This window comes from Micropterus dolomieu, linkage group LG22, assembly GCF_021292245.1.
Source record: "Micropterus dolomieu isolate WLL.071019.BEF.003 ecotype Adirondacks linkage group LG22, ASM2129224v1, whole genome shotgun sequence".
NCBI lineage: Eukaryota > Metazoa > Chordata > Actinopteri > Centrarchiformes > Centrarchidae > Micropterus > Micropterus dolomieu.
In genome coordinates this window covers 12,940,535-12,960,758 of record NC_060171.1, presented here as the reverse complement: position 1 = coordinate 12,960,758, position 20,224 = coordinate 12,940,535, and the positions used below count along the sequence as shown (strand labels likewise).

General features: G+C 41.6%; 2 protein-coding genes across 3 annotated transcripts in view; one reads left to right on the top strand and one right to left on the bottom strand.

The window, feature by feature from the left end:
* LOC123961393 (methionine aminopeptidase 2-like) overlaps window positions 1-5,125 on the top strand; it is an 8,219-nt gene extending 3,094 nt beyond the window's left edge. Inside the window, exons 6-12 of the mRNA XM_046036746.1 lie at window positions 987-1,148; window positions 1,400-1,581; window positions 1,808-1,902; window positions 2,712-2,808; window positions 2,894-2,997; window positions 4,126-4,241; window positions 4,435-5,125. Of these exons, the coding sequence (XP_045892702.1) occupies window positions 987-1,148; window positions 1,400-1,581; window positions 1,808-1,902; window positions 2,712-2,808; window positions 2,894-2,997; window positions 4,126-4,241; window positions 4,435-4,687 (1,009 nt within the window). The 3' untranslated portion in view covers window positions 4,688-5,125. The remainder of the gene's footprint in view (window positions 1-986; window positions 1,149-1,399; window positions 1,582-1,807; window positions 1,903-2,711; window positions 2,809-2,893; window positions 2,998-4,125; window positions 4,242-4,434) is intronic.
* A 270-nt stretch (window positions 5,126-5,395) lies between these two features.
* On the bottom strand, window positions 5,396-14,568 carry LOC123962526 (netrin-4-like). 2 transcript variants are annotated; one of them, XM_046038704.1, is made up of 10 exons: window positions 14,234-14,568; window positions 13,396-13,952; window positions 11,103-11,375; window positions 10,050-10,176; window positions 9,602-9,790; window positions 8,599-8,806; window positions 8,348-8,460; window positions 8,142-8,210; window positions 7,328-7,501; window positions 5,396-6,904 (listed from the first exon to the last, which is right to left on the bottom strand). In XM_046038704.1, exons 1-10 carry the CDS (start codon window positions 14,292-14,294, stop codon window positions 6,762-6,764), a joined length of 1,914 nt encoding a protein of 637 aa, XP_045894660.1. In that variant the 5' UTR covers window positions 14,295-14,568; the 3' UTR covers window positions 5,396-6,761. The 2 variants fall into 2 exon arrangements, with proteins under 2 accessions (XP_045894660.1, XP_045894661.1); XM_046038705.1 differs by lacking the exon at window positions 14,234-14,568 and adding an exon at window positions 14,098-14,213.
* Window positions 14,569-20,224: the final 5,656 nt, after the last annotated feature.

The window sequence follows — 20,224 nt, the reverse complement described above, 5'->3', positions numbered from 1 at the left end:
TGTCGGGCACACACAATGACATCATATTCAACATAAACACACTACAAATTCAGTGAAAGCTGAGTGAGGTGTGGAGTGAGTGAACTGAAAATAGATGATCCTAAAAAGTGTGCTACCTATAAATATATCACTATAACCACTGTATGTAAGTGCTTTTAAATTGCCACAGATTTCCTCCAGCAATTTAATTCAGTTTTTTTACTTTTACTCAAGGGTGTCTTACTTAATTGAATCTTGAAGCCAGGAGGTGCACTGTATTCTCCAGTTAAAATATTATATCATGAACACTGGGGAGGATAACTGGTGTTTTCTTTTCTCTCTCCTGCTGCTTTCATCTGCTTCTCCTTCTCTCTATCTGGGCCACAGTGAAGGGACAGACTGACCCTCCCTCAGTCCCTATTTGTGAGCTCTATCCCAGCGGAGACTTTCCAAAGGGAGAGGAGTGTGAATACCCACCATCGAAAGACGGGTGTGTAATGTAAATGCTCCGTACTTGTATAGCGCCTTTCTAGTCTTTTCGACCACTCAAAGCGCTTTTACACTACATCTGCATTCACCAGTCACACACATTCACACTCACACTGAATTCACACTCATTCATACACTGGCGGAATAGCCAATGCCCAAGGACACTTCGACACGCCGACCTTCCGATTAACAGCCAACCCGCTCTACCTCCTGAGCCACATTGTCCCTCACACTCAGCAGTCGTCCTGCACTGTGTGACATGCCCATTGTTTTATTTAGGTCTCTCTGCTTTGCACTTATTCATATTGGACAACTTAATTAGATGCAATGTTCAGCTTGTGGTTACATTTCCTGTTCAGGAGCAAATTAATTAATTTTGTCAGATTTGGCCTCTGTTGACAAATATCAACACCACTTTCACCTGTGCAGAGTTTCCAAAGAATGTGTCACATCCGCATTACAAACATTTGTATAATGAGAAAAAGAGTCCCTCCTCTCTGTGGTGTGTCTCCCACCAGGCGCAGTGCAGCGTGGCGGACCACCAGTGAAGAGAAGCGGGCGCTGGACATGGCCAACGAGGAGATGTGGAGTGATTTCCGGCAGGCGGCCGAGGCACATCGGCAAGTGCGCTCATATGTCAGGAGCTGGATCAAACCAGGGATGGCCATGATTGACATCTGGTGAGACATACACAAACATTTTGTCCTTGAGACCCTTGGACTTTGGTACCTGCTCATACCTGCTTGGGCTCCATTGAAACTGAAATTGAAATGTTTTCAGCACTTCTTTGTCTTTCCTAGCCTGCAAGTAAATGTTTTAAAAAGATCAAAGAAAGCAGGAGAACCTCTTCTAGATGCAGTATCTGCCCTGAAAGCTGTCTCATTATTCCTGTCATCCATTGTCCCTTTGTGCTGCTTTCTGTTTCTGACAGTGAGAAGCTGGAGGACTGCTCCAGGAGGCTCATCAAAGAAAACGGGCTAAAGGCAGGCCTGGCCTTCCCAACCGGCTGCTCAATCAACCACTGTGCTGCTCACTACACCCCAAACGCAGGAGACCCGACCGTGCTGCGCTATGATGATGTCTGCAAAATTGACTTTGGAACGCACATCAACGGTAATAACTTTTTTTAATGCTTTAGAGTTATGCTGTGCCGTTTCACAGTTGGCATTTATTATGACATGGCAAAATGATGATTACATTATAATTCTTACTGCCTCGAAAAACTGTTCCTATAAGTTAATTAACTTCTAGTTTTTTAGATTGAAACATGCTGTATATTCCTGCAAAATGATCCCCTCATAGAAACTGTTATTAATAACCATACTTTCTTGTCTTTCAGGTCGAATAATAGACTGTGCCTTCACTGTCACTTTCAATCCAAAGTATGACAGGCTGCTGGAGGCTGTGAGAGATGCAACTAACACCGGCATTAAGGTAACACAGCCATAATGCATCTTTGCACTGCTGGTTACTCTTTACTCTTTTAGTAACTAATATGTACATTATGAGGAAGTAATTATTAAAATAAGAACATTTAAGTGTCACAGCAGCAAAGGACATACAAGTATAGATGCATAGTATCACCTAAATAGCTATGGAGGAGATAACTTGTACTAAAAACAGGTAGCCATCAAATGCAAAAAGGTGTGAGAATTAAATATGCCCATTATGTGCAGAAATAAAGGCAATGGCACAGAAAAATCAGCGGATGTCCGAGTATAGATAACTTACCTTATTACAAAACACATTTTGAGCATGTACTGTATACAAGGCATGAAAAACAAGTATAAGGGGTAGAAAATAGCTGTACAGCTTTAATAAGTAGTAACTACATAGTGTAGTAAGACTCAAATAATCAGGAGATGTGGGAGTTGCAATAGATAATGAAATACAAAAAGTTCCTCGTCTGAACTGCCTGGAATGATTCATTTCAGATTAATTTACATTAAGGAACTAATCAGTAGATTCTAGTTTATTGATATAGTAGCTAACTGAGTTATTATATAGTTCTGGATTTAGAGCTATTCAGGAACTACTATTTATTAGCAGTTAGTTCCCAAATGGTTCCTTTTTGTCTAACTACTCAGGAGTTTGTGTACTTTATTGTAGTGTAGGGTAAGTGTTTCTACTCTTCTTATAAATAAGACACATCACAGAAGGGGTGGCAAACATTTCTTACTGGCAAGACTGTCTGCGTGTGTGAGAAATGTACTGATGTGAATGTAAACACCTCTCTGTCTCAGTTTGCAGGAATTGATGTGCGCCTGTGCGATGTTGGTGAGACCATTCAGGAGGTCATGGAGTCTTATGAAGTGGAGATAGATGGGAAAACATTTCAAGGTAATATGAGGTCATTCATCATCTACTCTTGAGGCACAGTGCCGCTTCCTATTTATCAAACCTCTGTGTGGTGCTTTCTTTATAGTGAAGCCAATCAGGAATCTCAATGGCCACTCTATTGGACAGTACAGGATACACTCAGGGAAGACAGTTCCCATTGTGAAAGGCGGAGAGGCCACGAGGATGGAGGTTTGTACAGGAGCTTACTCGATTCCACTTTGAATCTTATTTTATCAGAACAAAAATGTGAATGTGACTAAATCCTGGAGATAAAAAAACAACACTGCAGCTTCTTTTTACTGGAGTGTCTGAAATTAAACCTTTACTAGCTGCTTGACCTTGCCAATAAATAAACCCTTTTTAATTCTCAAGTGTAATTGGAAGAACATGTCAGTGGTTAGGGTTACAAGGGATGTGAAGAAGTGTTCCAATTTATTGCTCAAACAGCTTCTTGGTCACCCTCGTCAGCACTTTAATTACACCTCTAATGGAATTACCAGCTGCATCGAGTAACAACACATGTTCAAACTCCAGCCCCTCATTTCACTATAAGAGCACTGGATTGTGGGCATCCAGAATTCATTAACAGGCCAGTACTTCACCAAGGAGAAACTTGGCTTTGTAATATCTTGCATTTTCTGAGACTACTCTGAGATCTATGCCTGCCTTGCAACTGCACAGCTGCAGTACATGACCGTATTTGGACAGAACTGAGCATTTTAATTGGCAAGTTGCTGCCTCAAGCTTTTTACCTGATGGTTACAGAAGAGTGAGTGGTAAAGGGGGGGCAAGGGGTGCTGCTGATGTGGCAGCTTTGCATGTTGTATTTTTAGCTGAAGTGTGTTGGTGTAACAGAGCCATTATCCTCTTTGTGATCGGAGAGAGCGCGGCAAGAGTGGCAGCTGGGCGTGCCACGGGGCTGCTAGCACTTTGACTGATTATCGGTGCAGTGAGAGTTGGTGTCGCAGTGTTATCAGCTAATACCACAGGGACTCCAACAACACTCACGCACTGATAGAGACACAAACCTCCAATGAAACCTAGCCAATCAACTTGCACGAGGCGCTGCTCCAGAAAGGACACTACTGTCCTTAATAGACTACACATGAATATGTCAGCCGCTGGCATCTTGAGGCTTTTGTTAAATTTACTGTGAGTCCCCCAGGAGTGTTTTTGTCCTTTCAGTAACATCATGATTACTCAGCCCTGCATGAAGGTGTATAGTTTGATTCCATGACCTTTTCCTACCTATAAAATACATTCAAAGTAATTCTATATTTTACATCAACAGCCAAAGTGTCTTTTTTTGCCTTTCAGGAAGGTGAAGCTTATGCCATAGAGACATTTGGTAGCACAGGAAGAGGTGCAGTCCACGATGACATGGAATGCTCACATTACATGAAGAATTTCAATGTTGGACATGTACCTATAAGGTTGGCTCTGCTGTTTTGATCTAAGCCCTGAAATGCAAAATATTGATTCAGAAAATGTATTTATAGGTTAATTTGCAATCCATGATTCTAACAAAAGAGACTATGAATAGAGCATCATATCTGCATGTTAGTTTCTACAGAGTCGATCTCCATTTTGTGTCACTGTTGACTCTATGTTGTCACTGTGCTTCAGACTTCCAAGGGCTAAACATCTGCTGAATGTGATCAATGAGAATTTTGGCACTTTGGCATTCTGCCGCCGCTGGCTGGACCGCCTGGGCGAGAGCAAGTACCTGATGGCGTTGAAGAATCTGTGTGACCTTGGCATCATAGACCCGTACCCACCACTCTGCGACATCAAGGGCAGCTACACCGCCCAGTACGAGCACACCATCCTACTCAGGCCTACCTGTAAGGAGGTAGTGAGCCGGGGAGATGACTACTAAGCACGCGCCAAAGACTCAAGGCAAACCGGGAGGAGCATGACAGCTCAGAGACCACAAACCTCTGCAGACTCATAGCAATTATGCAATATTTCTCAGACCTAAATTTTCATGGCTTGAGTACCTTTAGGTAATTATTTTAGCAAGGGCAAAAGACTTGTGTCATGGCAGTAGCTTATTAGTGCTTTTTTTCCCAAAAGATCAAGCCAATAGACAAAGGACATATCTTTAAGAAATGTAGTGTTGTTATTTTAGTCATATTTTGATGTGCTGCTTTTAAGAATTATGCAAAAGAAATATATGCAAAATAACAGGCGAACACTGCGCCTAATACGGATTTGCTTCATTGCCTTGTTAAGACCTTGTGAGAGAATTTCTATATTTCTTTGCTCCATTTTAATTTGAGGCAGTTTTATAAGAAATAAATTGTTATAAATCTTGCACTGATTACTGTGTACATATTTGTAAAGGCTTAAGAGCTCAGCATACTTAGTTACTTTAACAATGTCTGATGAAGTAAATGTGTATTTCTCTCTTTTAACCAAGGGAGGGCAGTACTAAATCATGGGTCAAACATCACTTAGCCACCTCCACTAGTGAAGATGTTACAGTAAAACACATTAGGCTATTCATGGCCTTGTGCTTCAGCAAAATGTCACCATGGAACAAAATAGACTTTTCCCAGAAGCATTAACAATGAGCACACTGACATGCAGTTTAGATTTTATTTTAAATACATATAGGACACACAGAAATATCATCACAAATATCACATTCATGTCAGCGTACATTCATGCACCCATAATAACCGCTTTGTCCTTTACAAGAAAATTTCTCACCTCATTTTCTGTTTTTGTGGTAAAGTCTTTGGGACAAGGACATGGGTGATGATGTCATGGTTGAGGAATGCATCATGTCTCTTCACAGAGTTTGTCCTTCTCCTTGGAGACGGCGGACCAGGCCTATTCTTAACTGTGCCTGGCTCAAAAATGGCCTGTGGACTCTGGATCTGATATGCTGTGATGTCAATGAATACCCAGGCTTTTAATACATATTTATTTTGGGGCGGCTGGAGTCACAGGCCAAAAAAAGAGAAGCATACGTTAAGAGTGTGTGTGCTCTCTTTCTCACAGACATGCACACATGCGCACACACAGTTTCGGGTCCTTCTCAACTGAATCCTTCTCATATGAAAGCAGTAGGAAGACAGCAGAAAATCCTCACAGAATCAGGTCTGACTTAAGCAACCAGACAATGATCCACTCTTGTAACTCAATCCAGAGTGTTTAGCCAGTTGCATGTACTCCAGATCAGAGAGGGTGGAGCTGAGTGTGTTTTGCTCTTGTCAGACAGCAGGCGGGCGAGTGTGCCGGAGCAGAGCAGAGCTGTTCAGATTAGGCTGCCTGATTCCTGATTCCTGATGTTTTTTTGTCCCATCCTCTCCCCTCATCCAGGAGTTACTTGTTCTGACCTGCACAGTCATAGACTCCCTGCCAAGGACATCAAGCATATGCACTCATTCACGCTCACACACAATTTCTGATGTTGACTCATTCATGATTTATCACCAATATCTGTGAGACAACAAGGATAATTCAGTCTACGCCTTTGTAAGATTTCAAAGTAAACAGCTCTCAGTGAAATAGACACAGAAGGCCGTGACAGTGTTTTGGCTCATCAACTCTGACAGCATCTTTGGCAAGGAGTATTTAACATGCATTCCTTATTGTTCTATAAATAACCTGGAAAGAATTATAGGCTGAGGCATATCATACAGTAACACAGGAATGAAAGTCCAACATCCACTTTTCGTCTTTGTCCGACGAAAGTCTTTATGGCTTGCTTTGTTCTCTTTGATTCAGTAACTGTAGACTGGTGAGGTACAGTATCTGCTCATTTCTAACAACAACCGCAGCATTGTAGGTTGCAGATGTTTCTTGGGGCTGTGGACACCACTTTGGAAACAAAAGAAACAGTGAAATCCCTGTAGTAAGCATGGGGTTTTGCTTTCACTTTAGCATCCAAGCAATGCCTAAATCAAACAGTCCCTCTAGCCATTGCAGTCCTTAGCAATGCCCTAGCGGTGGCCACAGTCTTTTCTGAGGATGTGTAGGATTTTGCGTCCCAGGCTTGATTTCCAGGGTTTAACCAGGCTCTTGGTGTTGACCATCAGTCGGCCGGTCTTCCAGTCCTCATGACCAGCCACTACATACTCAAATCCTGGTGAAGAGAGCACAGAACATAAACGGAGAATGATACTAAAATACACAGAACAGGAGAAACATTACTGTGGAAGCATCTTGTGTAAAAAGAGCACACATCATTATATAACTATAATCAACCACTTAAATACTTTGCTGCTATGGGCTGGCTTAGATGAATGTTGCCAGAAATGATTATTGTGAAAGTGTTAGATGTAAAATATTCTCATAACAGAGAGGTGGCTCTAATACTTAAGCTATAAATGCCCATTCAAAATGAGTGATGCTAGGACATTAGCATCCATTCAAAGCTTGTGCGAGCAGCGACATAGATCCTCCATTTAGCACAAAGCTGGCAGATTGCCCACTCAAGAGTCAACTAATTATTAAACTTCTGCCTTGTGAGCAATAAAGCTTCTAATTGGAGGTGGTTGCAGCTGACCTGGATTGAGAATGGGACAGGTACAGCCTTGGATGGTCCAGGACTCTGGGTAAAGGGTGACACTTCCCCTCTGGATTTTCATCTGAGGGTTCTGATGCAAGACCTTCTTGACTTTGGCCGCCACCTCCACATGGGAGCCTTTATCATGAGCTGACATCACTCTCACCACCAGCACTGCCAAGGCAACACAAATGTTTACTCATTCAATTGTCATTTACAAATTCACCATAAACAGCTTAAAACTACAAAATATCAATACTGACTTTCCACTTCTTCACTCATCTTTGCATCATAGTTAATTTTCTAACACATTTTTCAGGTTAAGAGGAACTCCACAAATTTTATACATACAAGCTTCTTTACTAGTCATGAGGAGAACTATCAAGCCTCTGAAAACAGTTGTATAATGTCTTCTGTGGTGCTGGAGGAGCTTAGCAATTCTAATGACCAGAGTGATGTCATCAGGATGTTTTTCTCTGCTTGGATTTTACTGATTGCACATTTTTACAGCCTATATTATAAACTTGGAGTATTGAACTACTAGGCTGCTATGGTCTGTTGGGATGCTATCGAGTTGCAGCGTGGGAATTGTAAGATCCAGTGCTGGATCCTGTTTAGGGAAGTGCGCAACTAAAATTTAATTAGAACGTCTTTTAAAAAGGTACCATGTAGCATTTTTAGTAATTATAGACAGATCTGTTGGGTTTTAAATAGCCAGAGAATCCATTATGTTGTTAATTGGCTTCACCCTCCTTCACTGCCATGACTGCCTCACACAATACTGAATCAATTCCCTTTGTCAAATCCCACTTACCGTAGTCATACTCTGCAGCACAGAAGAGTTTAGGGCTGCCAAGGGTTACTTCTACACACTCACATTTCTCTGGAAAAATTAAACAGTAAGATTCATATAAATCACTTCATCATGATGTATAGATTTCAAGATCACAGCAGCTGCCTTTTCTTTATGTGGGTTGATGAGTGTGCAGTGTATTAAGTGTGATATGACCTGTGACTCACCAGAGTGGTGCAGTGCAGAGAAAAGCTCCTCTAACCTAAAGAGTGCCGTCTCACTATTATTGCTGCTGTGTCCCATGTGGCCAGTGGCTGTATAGAAGACCTCCACATCTGAGCTGTGCCGCAGAAGTAAAACCAGTCAGCGGCAGGGCTCCACTCAGTGTCAATCATCCAGAATGCACTCTACCTCTACACCATACATCACATTATCCAAGTACAAACACATGAATATGATATTACATCTTGGCACTCACCCAGAAATGCAGTCACCAGTGTAAGGGTCACAGTCCCCTGTACAGTCACATGGACGACAGCCGTATTCATGAAGCCCCCAGTATCCCAGCATGCAGCTTTCACAGTGGGGGCCTCCGACACCGGGCTTGCAAGTGCACTCCCCACTGCTAGGGTTACAGAGAGTGCTACCTCCTGAGACGACAGAGCCTACAGGGTGGCAGGAACAGGCTGCAGGGGAGAGGGGTGACAGAACCAGAGGACTGCATGTTAACATTTTTGTTTGTAAGTCAAAAGATGTGTCTCCTTTTCTGGCACAGACCTAGAAGCACTCAGTAAATATTTTGATACACTGCATGCAAAGGACAAACACACTTGAAGAAGCACAAACAAGCATATTGAGAGCATACATAGGGAGCTCCCATGGCACTATAAAAGTTAAATATCTTATATCATCCTCTTGTAACAAGCGACAAGCTGAGTGTATGTCCTCAACATGCTTTGAACAGCTGCAGCAAACACAAACAGTAAATCACTCCCTCTCTACGCAGTCAGACCTGCTGCCTGATGGTCTGTTGTGATGACAGACTGATTTCTGTTACAGACTTGCTTCATCTGTTTCCAAAAATGGCATGTTTGATCTTTAAAACGTTGCAGCGTGCCTGGCAGGGGGAAAGGGCAGGAATGGGAAAAATGTGCTCGCATGGTCCATGGGAAATTCCTCCATTGTTTGAAATTACAGTCACATTCCAAAACAGTGCGGCCTCCGTCATTCCTGCTAAGGAGCAGACTAGAGTCATCTTACTCTCTCATCAGTGACAGGGCAGTGACTCATAAAGGTGATGGGGGGGAAATAAAGTTATCAAAATGCTTTAATCTGCAAAAATTAAATCTCTATTACTGTCCTCAAAATATCAAAGGCTGCCCCTCTAAATTAGAATTCTCCTCTGGCATTCATCCAGACAGAGTTATGGGTTAAGGAAAAAAGAAGCTGTGCTCTGAAGAAAAAGAGTTTAAGGGCCTTACGTGTGCAGGAGTCAGGGGCCGTTTTTGGTCGGCTGGGGTCTCTAAAGAAGCCCTTCACACAGTTATGGCAGTGCCGGCCCTCTGTATTGTGGCTGCAGTCATCACACACCCCACCACTCCGCCGTCCTGTTGCTAGCCACAATCCACGACTGAAGTGACAGCTCTTGGCATGACCATTACACTTGCACTCTAGGTTTAGATGGATATGTACAATCAAACAGACAGAGAGGGATTTCTTTTCTCAGCTGATCTTTGAACTTCCAAAGTCCTAGTGATCGCAACAATAGCTCTTAGAGTGGATGACATAAAAATAGGAACTGCTCTGTTATTCATCATGCATGTGCATCTAAAAGGTTATATGTGATTTATGAGACTAAATTAATTTCTGAGATATGACTACATGCTGCGTGTCCTACTCTGCATTTGACTCTTTAGCCCCATCACTCACTCTGGCACTCATGCGGTGTCCCAATGATGCCGTTGGCAGCCTGCCAGGGTTGGTCATTGTAGAGAGGTGCACAGCGCTCGCAATGATCACCCGCTGTGTTATGTCTGCAAACACACTTGCCATGGACCTGGCAGGCAAACACCACAGACAGAAAAATTAGTTGGAATTTTATTGTATCTACGTGCACCTCTTAATTGTTGGCTGAATGATTTTTGCACAAGTAGTTTGTACTGCAGCATGCTGTATATTGTATTATGTTGTATTGCACTCTTTGGGATTCATTGTGTTCTTAATAAACTGTTAATTGCTAATTAATTTGAAATGTTTATCACACCTGTCATCATTGAGCCTGTCATCAGCCTATCGTAGCATATAACAGTTTGGCCTGATGAATCCCTAACTGGGATCAAAACATTATCCATTTAAATACATTTGTGGTTTGGAATCAGTGTGCAGGCGTTTCAACTCTTTTCATCTATACTTATTTCCAGCAGCCTTGCACCTACATGTGATGTGCATAACACAATATTGCAACATACCAACATTTACATGCACAATCACAGTGTTTACACACTGCAGCTTATTACTGCCTGTGCAACATGTCCACACCCCCTTAAACCATGTTGGAATTAAACTAGTGCTTCTATGCTACATTTACAGTAAAGAGAATAACATGACAGAGGCTATGGGTTGTTAAAGCATTAGGCTGAATACCATAATTAAAGTCTCCACATCCTTAAATCCCTGTAATGGTAGGTAAAGCTGTGGCCTAACATTCAGTCTTCACTACAGCCTTCAGATTCAACAGCACATACCAGAGCACAGATGAGTAACAAGGGAGTGGTGGGAACAAAACCCCAAACCCTCCACTCCCGATCTCACCACATTATACAAATGAAAATGGAGACAAAATAAAGCCAAAGGCAGACATCAGTGTAACACAACATCTGAGTAAGTTTCACAACAGAACAAACTGTGCAAAAGATTTTCCCTGGTGGAGTATCATGCACCTGCAAGGTGTATGTTCACAAAATCCAGCTCAAAATCGCTCACCATGTTGTTGGGCTTATGTTGGCTAGGTTGGTAGCCCATGGCTGGCACACACTGATCAGCATGACCATTGCAAAGGCAACTGCCTTTGACAATAAAATCATAGATGGCGTAATGGTCTGCAGGGAGGACAGCGGCACCAGGATGTTTGGCCTGGCAGGGACATGGCTGGCGCTGCAGCAGACGGACTCTTAGGTTGGTGATCATGAGCTGGTCCTGGGCGGCTAGTCCATAGGGATCCACTGAGTGCCAGGGTGACAAAGCTCGATAGATCACCTGGAGAGTGAAGTGGAGAAGACATACAAGAAAATGTCTCAAAAAAGTCATTCCACCTGTAAAAAGCCTCTCTAACAAGTAACAAAAATGATCTTGGAGACACTGACGGACCATGACGAAAAAATAAATTATGTCAATTTCTCTTTTTTGGTCAGCCAAATAAAAAACAGACTGGACCGCCTTTCATGCTCCTCAAATAGCTGCTATTCTAGGAAAATCAGACTAGCTCCAATGTAAACAACAAATGGTTCTTGTTCTCCCTTATTAAGTTTTGTTGAATGTTGATCTTTTAGATACATCCTCTCTGTTTGTGTGTGAAAATGTGAACAGAGCGGGAAAAAACTAGGTAATTTCTCTTCATTGTAGCATCAGAAATGAAATCAGTCAGACACACACTAAGGATTATGTTAGGAAATTTGAGTGAATAAAAACATATTGATCTGGAGAAACTTTCCTCAATACATTCCGTCCTATTTTTTAGCCATAATCTCACAGCAGTTCTGTGCGTCAGTGAAGGGTGAAAACTCTCCAAAATGTCTTTTTTTTTTCCCCAGGAAGCACAAATAACTTTTTCTTAAATTTCATTTAATCTAATTAAACTGATTGAACTGTGACATAATCCAACATATTCATGTCATTTACTCCAAGAGTCCATGTGTAACCTTTACTGAACTTTAAAAAAGCTTTCTTGTGCCATTTTAATGTTATAGTCTACAGTACAGTCTTAATCCATCTTGCATCGTCCGTTTCTACTGCACACAAGAGAGACTGCATCACGCTGCATCATAATGAATATATCTTTTACCATGTGGTTAGCGACAGTTCAGATGTAAACAACAAGATTTACTGTATAATCATTGCACTTGACAAGTAAGCTCATTCTGATTTCCAATAACAAAAAGTTCACTTGTGGCGACCATATGTATACTTTACACTACTGCAAACAGAGAGTTTAAACTAAGTATATGTTGTCTGCAGTATTACTTTATCACTGAAACTCAACTCAAAGTTTCGGGGGTTTGTCTTTGCATGTTGAGCAACTGAGACACTAATTACAAAGGGTGAGTGGCTAACACAAGAGAGCTGATATTCTGTAGCAAACACACTGCAATTATGAGATCAGTCAAAGCCATATATTCATTCAGACATTCAACCAGAACCTCCTAAAATTGTCCGAGGCTCTTTGGAGCAAAACAAATCTTTACTGTCTCTTTTTTAAAACATCAGTGTGACAGTTTGCTCATGAATTAACCATAGCTGCTTATCTGGCTAAGACCTCCCTGTGATGATACAGCAGGTCCAAAAAATGCTTTGAGGGAACATCAGAGGTAAACATGGACATTGATATTCTAGCCATGCATGTCAGAGCAGTTTGTGGCTTAGAAGGCTGGCCTAACAAAAAAGGTCTCCCGCGGCCTATCAGAGGTGATCAGTGTACAAAGCTTGGTCAACGGTTTGTTCTGTGGGTTGTGCGATATCAGCTTATAGTGCATCCCGGTGGAGCAGATGGTGAGTGTTATTGCTGTTAAGAGCTGGGGTAATGTCTAGCAACATGTATTTGATGTGATCATTCTCAGAAATAAAAATCACCAATCCAATGTTGAAAATATTTCTTTGTCCTTCATACATATATATTTCTTCGGGACAGTTGTGCCCGTCAAAATGATGTCCACAAAAAGGGCTTCTTTATGCCTCCAACAGGTACAGACTGTCATTAGGAGGTCTGACAACATCATGGAAAGGATCCATACAAGTGAATCCAGGTGACACCCTTTGTTTTTAACAAGAAACTGTTAAAACGGTGAAAATCTATAATTGATAAGGCCCACCTCTTGTTATGCTTTCTCTCTCGTCACTCCGTAAAAGAACATATTTTTAGTTATGAGCGATCTTCTGTTGGTCATTTACCTGCAGAAGTAGTATGTATTCTGATTTGGCCTCCAACCTCCCCCATTTCATGCCACACTGTCAAAATCACTTGCCACCATGTAAAATGTTCTAGCCCAGCCACTGTACTCACCTCTCCCCTGGTACAAGGGAATGCCCCTGAATACTTTGAGGTGCAACTGGTTCCATTCTCCCCGACTGGCGACCCCTCTGCTAGGCCAAACACCTTCTCACAGTCCCAGGCAAAATACCTGAGGGCTTTCCATGTGTGCCCATGGTCTTGGGAGCGCTCCAGCACCATGGCAGCGGGGCGGGGTGAGCGGAACACCAGTATGAGGTGAGTGAGGAGGAACTCCGTCTCCAGGTTGAGCTGGAGCGACTCCTCCTTCACCCCCTCCGCAGACTGCCACCAAGTGTCAGGGTAGCGGAAAGACGAGTCGCTCATGGCAGAGGGAAGGTGCGCCTGGCTGGCGACACCAGAGTTGCACTTGCTGCATTTTGCTTCCGAGCAGGACTCCCTGCTGCGTGGGGGGGCGGTCTGTCTGTAGAAGCAATAAGGCTCCGAAGAGTTGCGGCCGCATACCGACTGGGTGCTCAGAACTCGACCCTGGGCCAAGTTGCCCATGCGTGGATTGCAGGCTCGGCCGGAGCAACGACTCTCAACCGCTCGACCTTCGGGTTGAGACGTTTCTGGTAAGAAAATGTGTTTAGTTTAGTACAAATTGAGTGAAGGTGATAGAAGAATTGCAGTTGTTTATCGACTCTTCTGCGTGGGCATGACCTCACAGACCATTAGGCTACTACAAGTGGTTAGGTTCCCGCTTCCCTAACTCACTTTATTGAAATGTGTGCACTTGCTGTGAGGCACGTGGATACAGCCTTTCCCAAAATACGCACGTGCAATGCTTGTTTTAATCATTCAACGTCATAAAATGCGTGCGTAAAAGTCTGTCACACAAGCTCAAACTCACCGGCTGAAAGAGGAGAGGATGCGCACACCGGGATAATGACAAGCAAAGTCCACAGTCTCATTCTGAAGGAGTTTTTTGTAGGCTACTTTTACATAAAGTCACCTGACCTTTATTCCGCGAAAGCATGAACGCTCTCTCAACAGCTGGGGTTGTTAATAATCCAACTCGTTCCTTTAAAATATAAAATAAGTAGGCTACCCACAAACGGCTACGACACAGAAATAAAGAAACACAACAGCTTATTATAACAGCTTATTAAAGCTTATTTCTTGTCTGCCATGGTGTAGAAATGCCTCGATAGACTTGACTCGTATTGTCAGAGAGCTCTGCAGTCATTATCCTGAATTTATTCCATCCCACGCGCTTCTGGCTCAACTTGCTGTGGAGAGTTCATTGACATTTAGGAATATGAAGAGGTTAGTACCGCCCTCTTCTTGCCTTTTCCCAGAACCCTCCCACTTTGATTCCTAAACCAAGTTTTTCAAAAGGAGCAATAATATCAAAACTATCTCTGGCAGACTTTTTGGCTTAATGTATTTTAAAGTCGATGTTTTTCAGGAAAACGTTGATTAAGATGATTACAGTGATGAATATGATTGTGATACTTTTATTTGTTGTCATCCTTATATATTTTCACCTTTAACAGCAATCACCTACCTCTTACACAGGACCATTTGCATTAGCCTCAAACTAATAAATGCATGTCTTTCCCTAAAGCAGCATTAACTTGTTTTCTCTGCATTCCTCAATGAGCACTCATAATGAAAGAAGCTAGTTGTCATCAGATTTAGAGTAAAAAGCTCTGGTTTCAAACAATGACTGTGACATTTGGATTGCCTCCACACTCCAACCAAGTGCTCCAGCGCTGACAGACAAGTGTGTCATTGTGCTGCATTCCTGACACATATCACTACTTGTTACTAACTGCTACTCATTAACCATGCTTTACCTGCCTCCTCAGACAAACCTGAGGGGTCGCACAACCCTTGACCCCAATAATCATCCAGTTGCACGGCATTTATTTTTACTTTAACAGTGACATCATATCATTGAGACATTTCAAGAAAAAAAAATGGTATATTATACTACAGGTAGCTTTGCCAGTGGTTAACAAGATGTATTGTAGTTATTTGGTACCATGTGAAAGCTTTAAAGTGTGGATAGAGACAGCCAAAGACAGGACAGGCTGATGAGTCAAGATGAAAAGGGAACAATGTCACTGACAATATCCATCATACCTGTGAATACTGGAGGTCAGGAGTAATCTTTTCTTACTGTGAATATGACCTGTCATATGAATCATCCTCATACATGTGTGCGGGTAGCCTACATGTTAAAGGCGAAGAAGTGGGTGGTGATGAGCATTCTCAATCTCTTCCCTAAGGCACCCCAGCCAGGATCAGGACATTCCTGGAATACTACGACTCTCGTCACAGAGACGGCCTCTTCTCTTTAAAGGGGACAGGGTTCATGTCTGTGTGTTTATAGATTTGCATGGGTTATTTCGGTTGTCTCCAGATGATCCGCCGGGGCAAGAGGCGATGCACCTTGAGCTGTTCTCTTTGTAGATCACTTGCATGTTTTTCAATCCTCAAATCCCAGGAGTCACCATGAAAAATGCTGCAGGAAGGATGTCTAATCTCTGCCAGTCTGTGATGTATTCCCCCTGGCAGGATGAAAGCAACACTCATTACAAACAAGTTTCTTTACTCTCGTTAACTCCAGTTGTTTGTTGTTTTTCCTCTATTACACAACTTGAATTCTACTGAGCCACATCATTAAAGGAATAGTATGACATTTGGGAAATACACTTACAGTATTCCCTCCTTTTCCAAGAATTAGATCAGAAGATTACACCACTCTCATGTGTGTATTGTAAATATGGAGCTACAGCCAGCAGCCAGTTAGCTTAGCTTAGCACAAAGACTGGAAACAAGGGAAAAAAGCTAGCTTGTCTCTGTCCAAAAGTATCAAAACCTGCCTGCCAGCACCTCTAAAGGTCCCTAATTAACACATTATACCACATTTGTTTAATCCGTAAAGTATAACTCCCAGGAGTTATGTTATCAGTCTGAGGATGGCAGGCAACCATCCGATACTCCAGGAGGTCACTACACCTGGCCAAAAAATAGTCCTCCACATAACCCACCATAAAAGTAAAACCCCAATTTGTCATTTTCACACTTTAATTTTTGCATGAATTACACAAACCAGATACATAATGTGTTAATTAATGAGGCAGATTTTGTTACTTTTGGACAGGTCCAGGCTGGCTGCTTCCATCCTTTATGCTAAGCTTAACTAACCGGCTGCTGGCTATAGCTTCACATTTACAGTACAGACATGAGAGTGGTCTCAATTTCTCATCCAATTCCTAGCAAATAAGCAAATCCCAAACTGTCCAACTAATTCCTTCTGTTCTCTTGTTCCATTAAAGCTGGCTTAAACCTCTCTAACCAGTTATTACTCCCAGTTTTTATGATTACAAAAATACAGGTAAAGACTCATGTATCTATCTGGGAATACCATGGATAACTGCAGTTATGAATGTAATGTCAGGCATTAGAGCACAGTCAGAGGGGTTAGTTCCATAACACATTAAATATTGGGATGAAATACTCATCTCATGTCTGCTACAGTCTGGTGCTGGACCCCCACAGCCAGGGGTGTGCTGTGGCCTCGTCATCTAATGGTCCAATAAGATGACAGACGTTGGGCTGTTCCACTGCCTGCTTTATTTCCAGACTGTAAAAGGATATGGTTCCCTCCCCCATCATGCTGCCATGTCACCTAGTACCTTCAGCTCACTGAACCGTCTCAACCCTTGCAAGTAATCTGTCTACTCTCCTGTAAAAGCCAGACAAAAAGCCAGACATGCTCCAGGCAAGGCGGGTGGGTGCCTTGCCCACAGGCTAGGCATTAAAGTGAAGGCTGAACACCCTCTGTCACTTATTTCTGTACTCTTCGCTGCCATTTTTATGACGTTTATCACTGCTATCTCTCTCTTTGTTCCTAGCCATAACATTGCCCTCACCCACATTTCATCAGATGGTTTAATCTGTAATGACAAAAAAAAAAAATGAAACACCTCTGTGTTATGTAAATTTCAGCCCTAAAATACAACTCCTCGCATGATGTAACTCATTCAGCATTAAAACTGTTGGTTATTCATATTATACTATAACAATATTAAGACTCCTGATACTACCTAGCACAGCAAAAAGCCTCCTGTACATCTCCACACACACTCCCCTCACACCCTTAACCCTCCCCATCCAGACACTTCTGGAAGTTTATGCTCTATATTTTACATCACCTTTTGACACGCTCTCTTACTTCACAGGAAACACTCAACAGATGACTGAGCATAAGCATGATTTTAAGAGTAGACACAGAAACAGGGGGGAGCTGTGGGAGTTTTACTGTCATAAAAGTTAGGCAGGCGGATGTGACCCAGTATTAGTTATGTTATGGGAGGGAAACGGAAAACACACGGAGGGCTTAAGTGTACAGGCGTAATGTCATCTGCTACATTGTATAAATAAGAGGGAGAAAAAACATACAGTATCATCAAAAGCTTTTAACATTGTACAAACCACAGGTGTTAATTCTTCTTATGTGTATCTGACAGGTGATAGCTGAAAAAGCAGACTTGCAGTCAAACAGGCGGAAATTACTAATGTCACAGATCATGTTTGCATGATGTTATACAGGAAGACGCCTATGTTAAGTACCCCTGTTGAATATTATGTACTAATTGTGAAAATTTCAAAGGGTTGATTGGTTCAATAACAGTGGAAAATAACCAAATGCAATGTTCCCTTCATTTCATTTTTAATTCCAAATGCAATTGAAATTGTAGGGTTTTTTTATGCTTGGTATCACTTGTATCATCACTCATGGTATTGGTGAGAGAGAGAGAGACTGCACCACTATGTTTTACATCAGTAATAATTGTATGTAACTTTACATTTCATTGTTGTTTATTTTTATCTAAATGTTGTGTTCTATGAAGATATAGTCAAACCCACTATTGTGTAGTAGTGGTAAAATATGGAAATTAGTTATGGAAAAGACATTTTAACTTGCTATTTGTGATATTTTTAAATGTGAAATTGGTCATAGTGCTACACAGTAACAGCTTAATTGACATTCAGTCATTTCCGGTCAATACGAACGTGTACAATGTAAATTACAGTGCACTATAAAGATTATTACTTAGTGAGTACTTTATAGTACTGGCACACAGGATGTGGCTGGCACGTCATGTCAGTGCTATGAGTTGTTTGAGCTTCCTTGTGTAGGTCTCATTAGGAAATGCCCATGTGAGACAGCCCAAAGAAGCTGTTTTCGATTGGATATGCTGCATATGTTTTCGATTGGATATGCTACATAGCCTAACAAAATACAGAGGGCGTACCTCTTTCAAAAAGCCAAAGTCACATGGGATGGCCCATGAGGATGTGACAGACATGGTGACCCTGGAAAGCAAACTAAAGGCCTGGCAGTTGTTAATCATGAGGATGCCTTCTGCTAAAACTTTGCTGAGAGAAAATAGCTCCATTACTTTGATAAAATTGCACCTATTGTGACATTTAATTGCAGTATTTACTGCTTTTGAATGCACTTTAATTAAGAAGATAGTGCAAAAAGCCATAAAGCATTTGAAAATTGGTGCTAGATTGAGGACAACCAGAACGTTTGTGTTTTGAAGCTGTATATTAGCGCTTTTGATTGATTGTAACATGTCTTGAAGAGCCAACCTTTCAAATTCTTACCTTAGGCGGTGAGGTAGAGGTCAGGGAGGGGAGGTCAAGGAGCTCCCCGTGGATTGTAAGCTGAGGGGCAGAGAAGATGATTATCTCTGTAAGCGATGGAGAAGATCTGGGGATTCAAGCCTGCCTGTGTTATGAGAGGAATGTCTCTAGCCTCCATGTCTGTCCCCATGTTGTTGTTATGTATGTAGGAGCAGCTACACATGTAACACATTACCTTGCTGTCTGACAGGTCAGGACAAGATGAATACATCTTCATTTTGCATGAGGGGAGATGTACAGAGAGCACCCTGACAGCAAGGCCCATTAATCATTATGAGCCTTTTTAATAACCCTCACTGAGAGCAATTGCTGTCGTCACTTTTCTGCTCTACAGACACATTGATTTTCGGTTTACATCTCAATGATCCTTTCCCAGTGGTGGAAGAAGTACTTACAAAAGTAGCAACACCAAAATGTAAAAATACGCTGCCACAAGTAAAACACACAAACATTCAAGTGTATTAAATATATACAGTATCAAAAGTAAAAGTACTCATAATATTAGAATGTTATATTATTGTATGTATTATATAATTAAATAACCATTATTGATGCATTTGTGTAAGCAATATTTCCATGTAGCTGTTGCTTGATGTGGGGCTAATTTTAACAGTTTTATATACAGATGGGTTAGTTTGAAAATCTACAAAGTAACAAGCAACATAAGCTCTCAAAAATGTCCTGGAGTTAAAAGTGCAATGTTTTCTCTGAAACATTGTGGAGTAAACATAGAAAGTAACATAAAATAGAAAAACACAAGAAAATGGAGGTTGTTTCAGTTTATGAACTCAGAGAATTATGACCAAACTGACAGCAATCACATTACACATCACTGGCAGGCTATGGAAGCTGATCTGTCAATGTGACAAAAACATAAGAGGATTGTGATACAACATCTGAAAAATCTTCATTACATGCAATCAGCTGTTAAACCTCTAATGTCCCCAAACAAGCTCCAGAAGTTAAGCACATACTATATATTTAATATGAACTTCTTTGCATTAACATTGCCAGATTTCACTAATAGTATGTTATTAATGAATAGATTACAATAAGGGTTGAGTATTTCATTTGTTTTCTGCACCGTGTTATGTGTGTGTATAGTAGGTGAGTCGATCCAAGGAGACGTTTTTCATTTCTTAAAATGAGGGAATATTGCCACCTAGTGGTTAAA

Coding starts and splice junctions, on each gene's coding strand:
- LOC123962526 (XM_046038704.1), bottom strand. CDS start 14,294: ATGAGACTGTGGACTTTGCTTGTCATTATCCCGGTGTGCGCATCCTCT. Junction 9,791..10,049: donor GACACCGCATGAGTGCCAGA/GTGAGTGATGGG, acceptor ATCTAAACCTAG/AGTGCAAGTGTAATGGTCAT. Junction 8,461..8,598: donor ACTGGTGACTGCATTTCTGG/GTGAGTGCCAAG, acceptor TCTGCGGCACAG/CTCAGATGTGGAGGTCTTCT.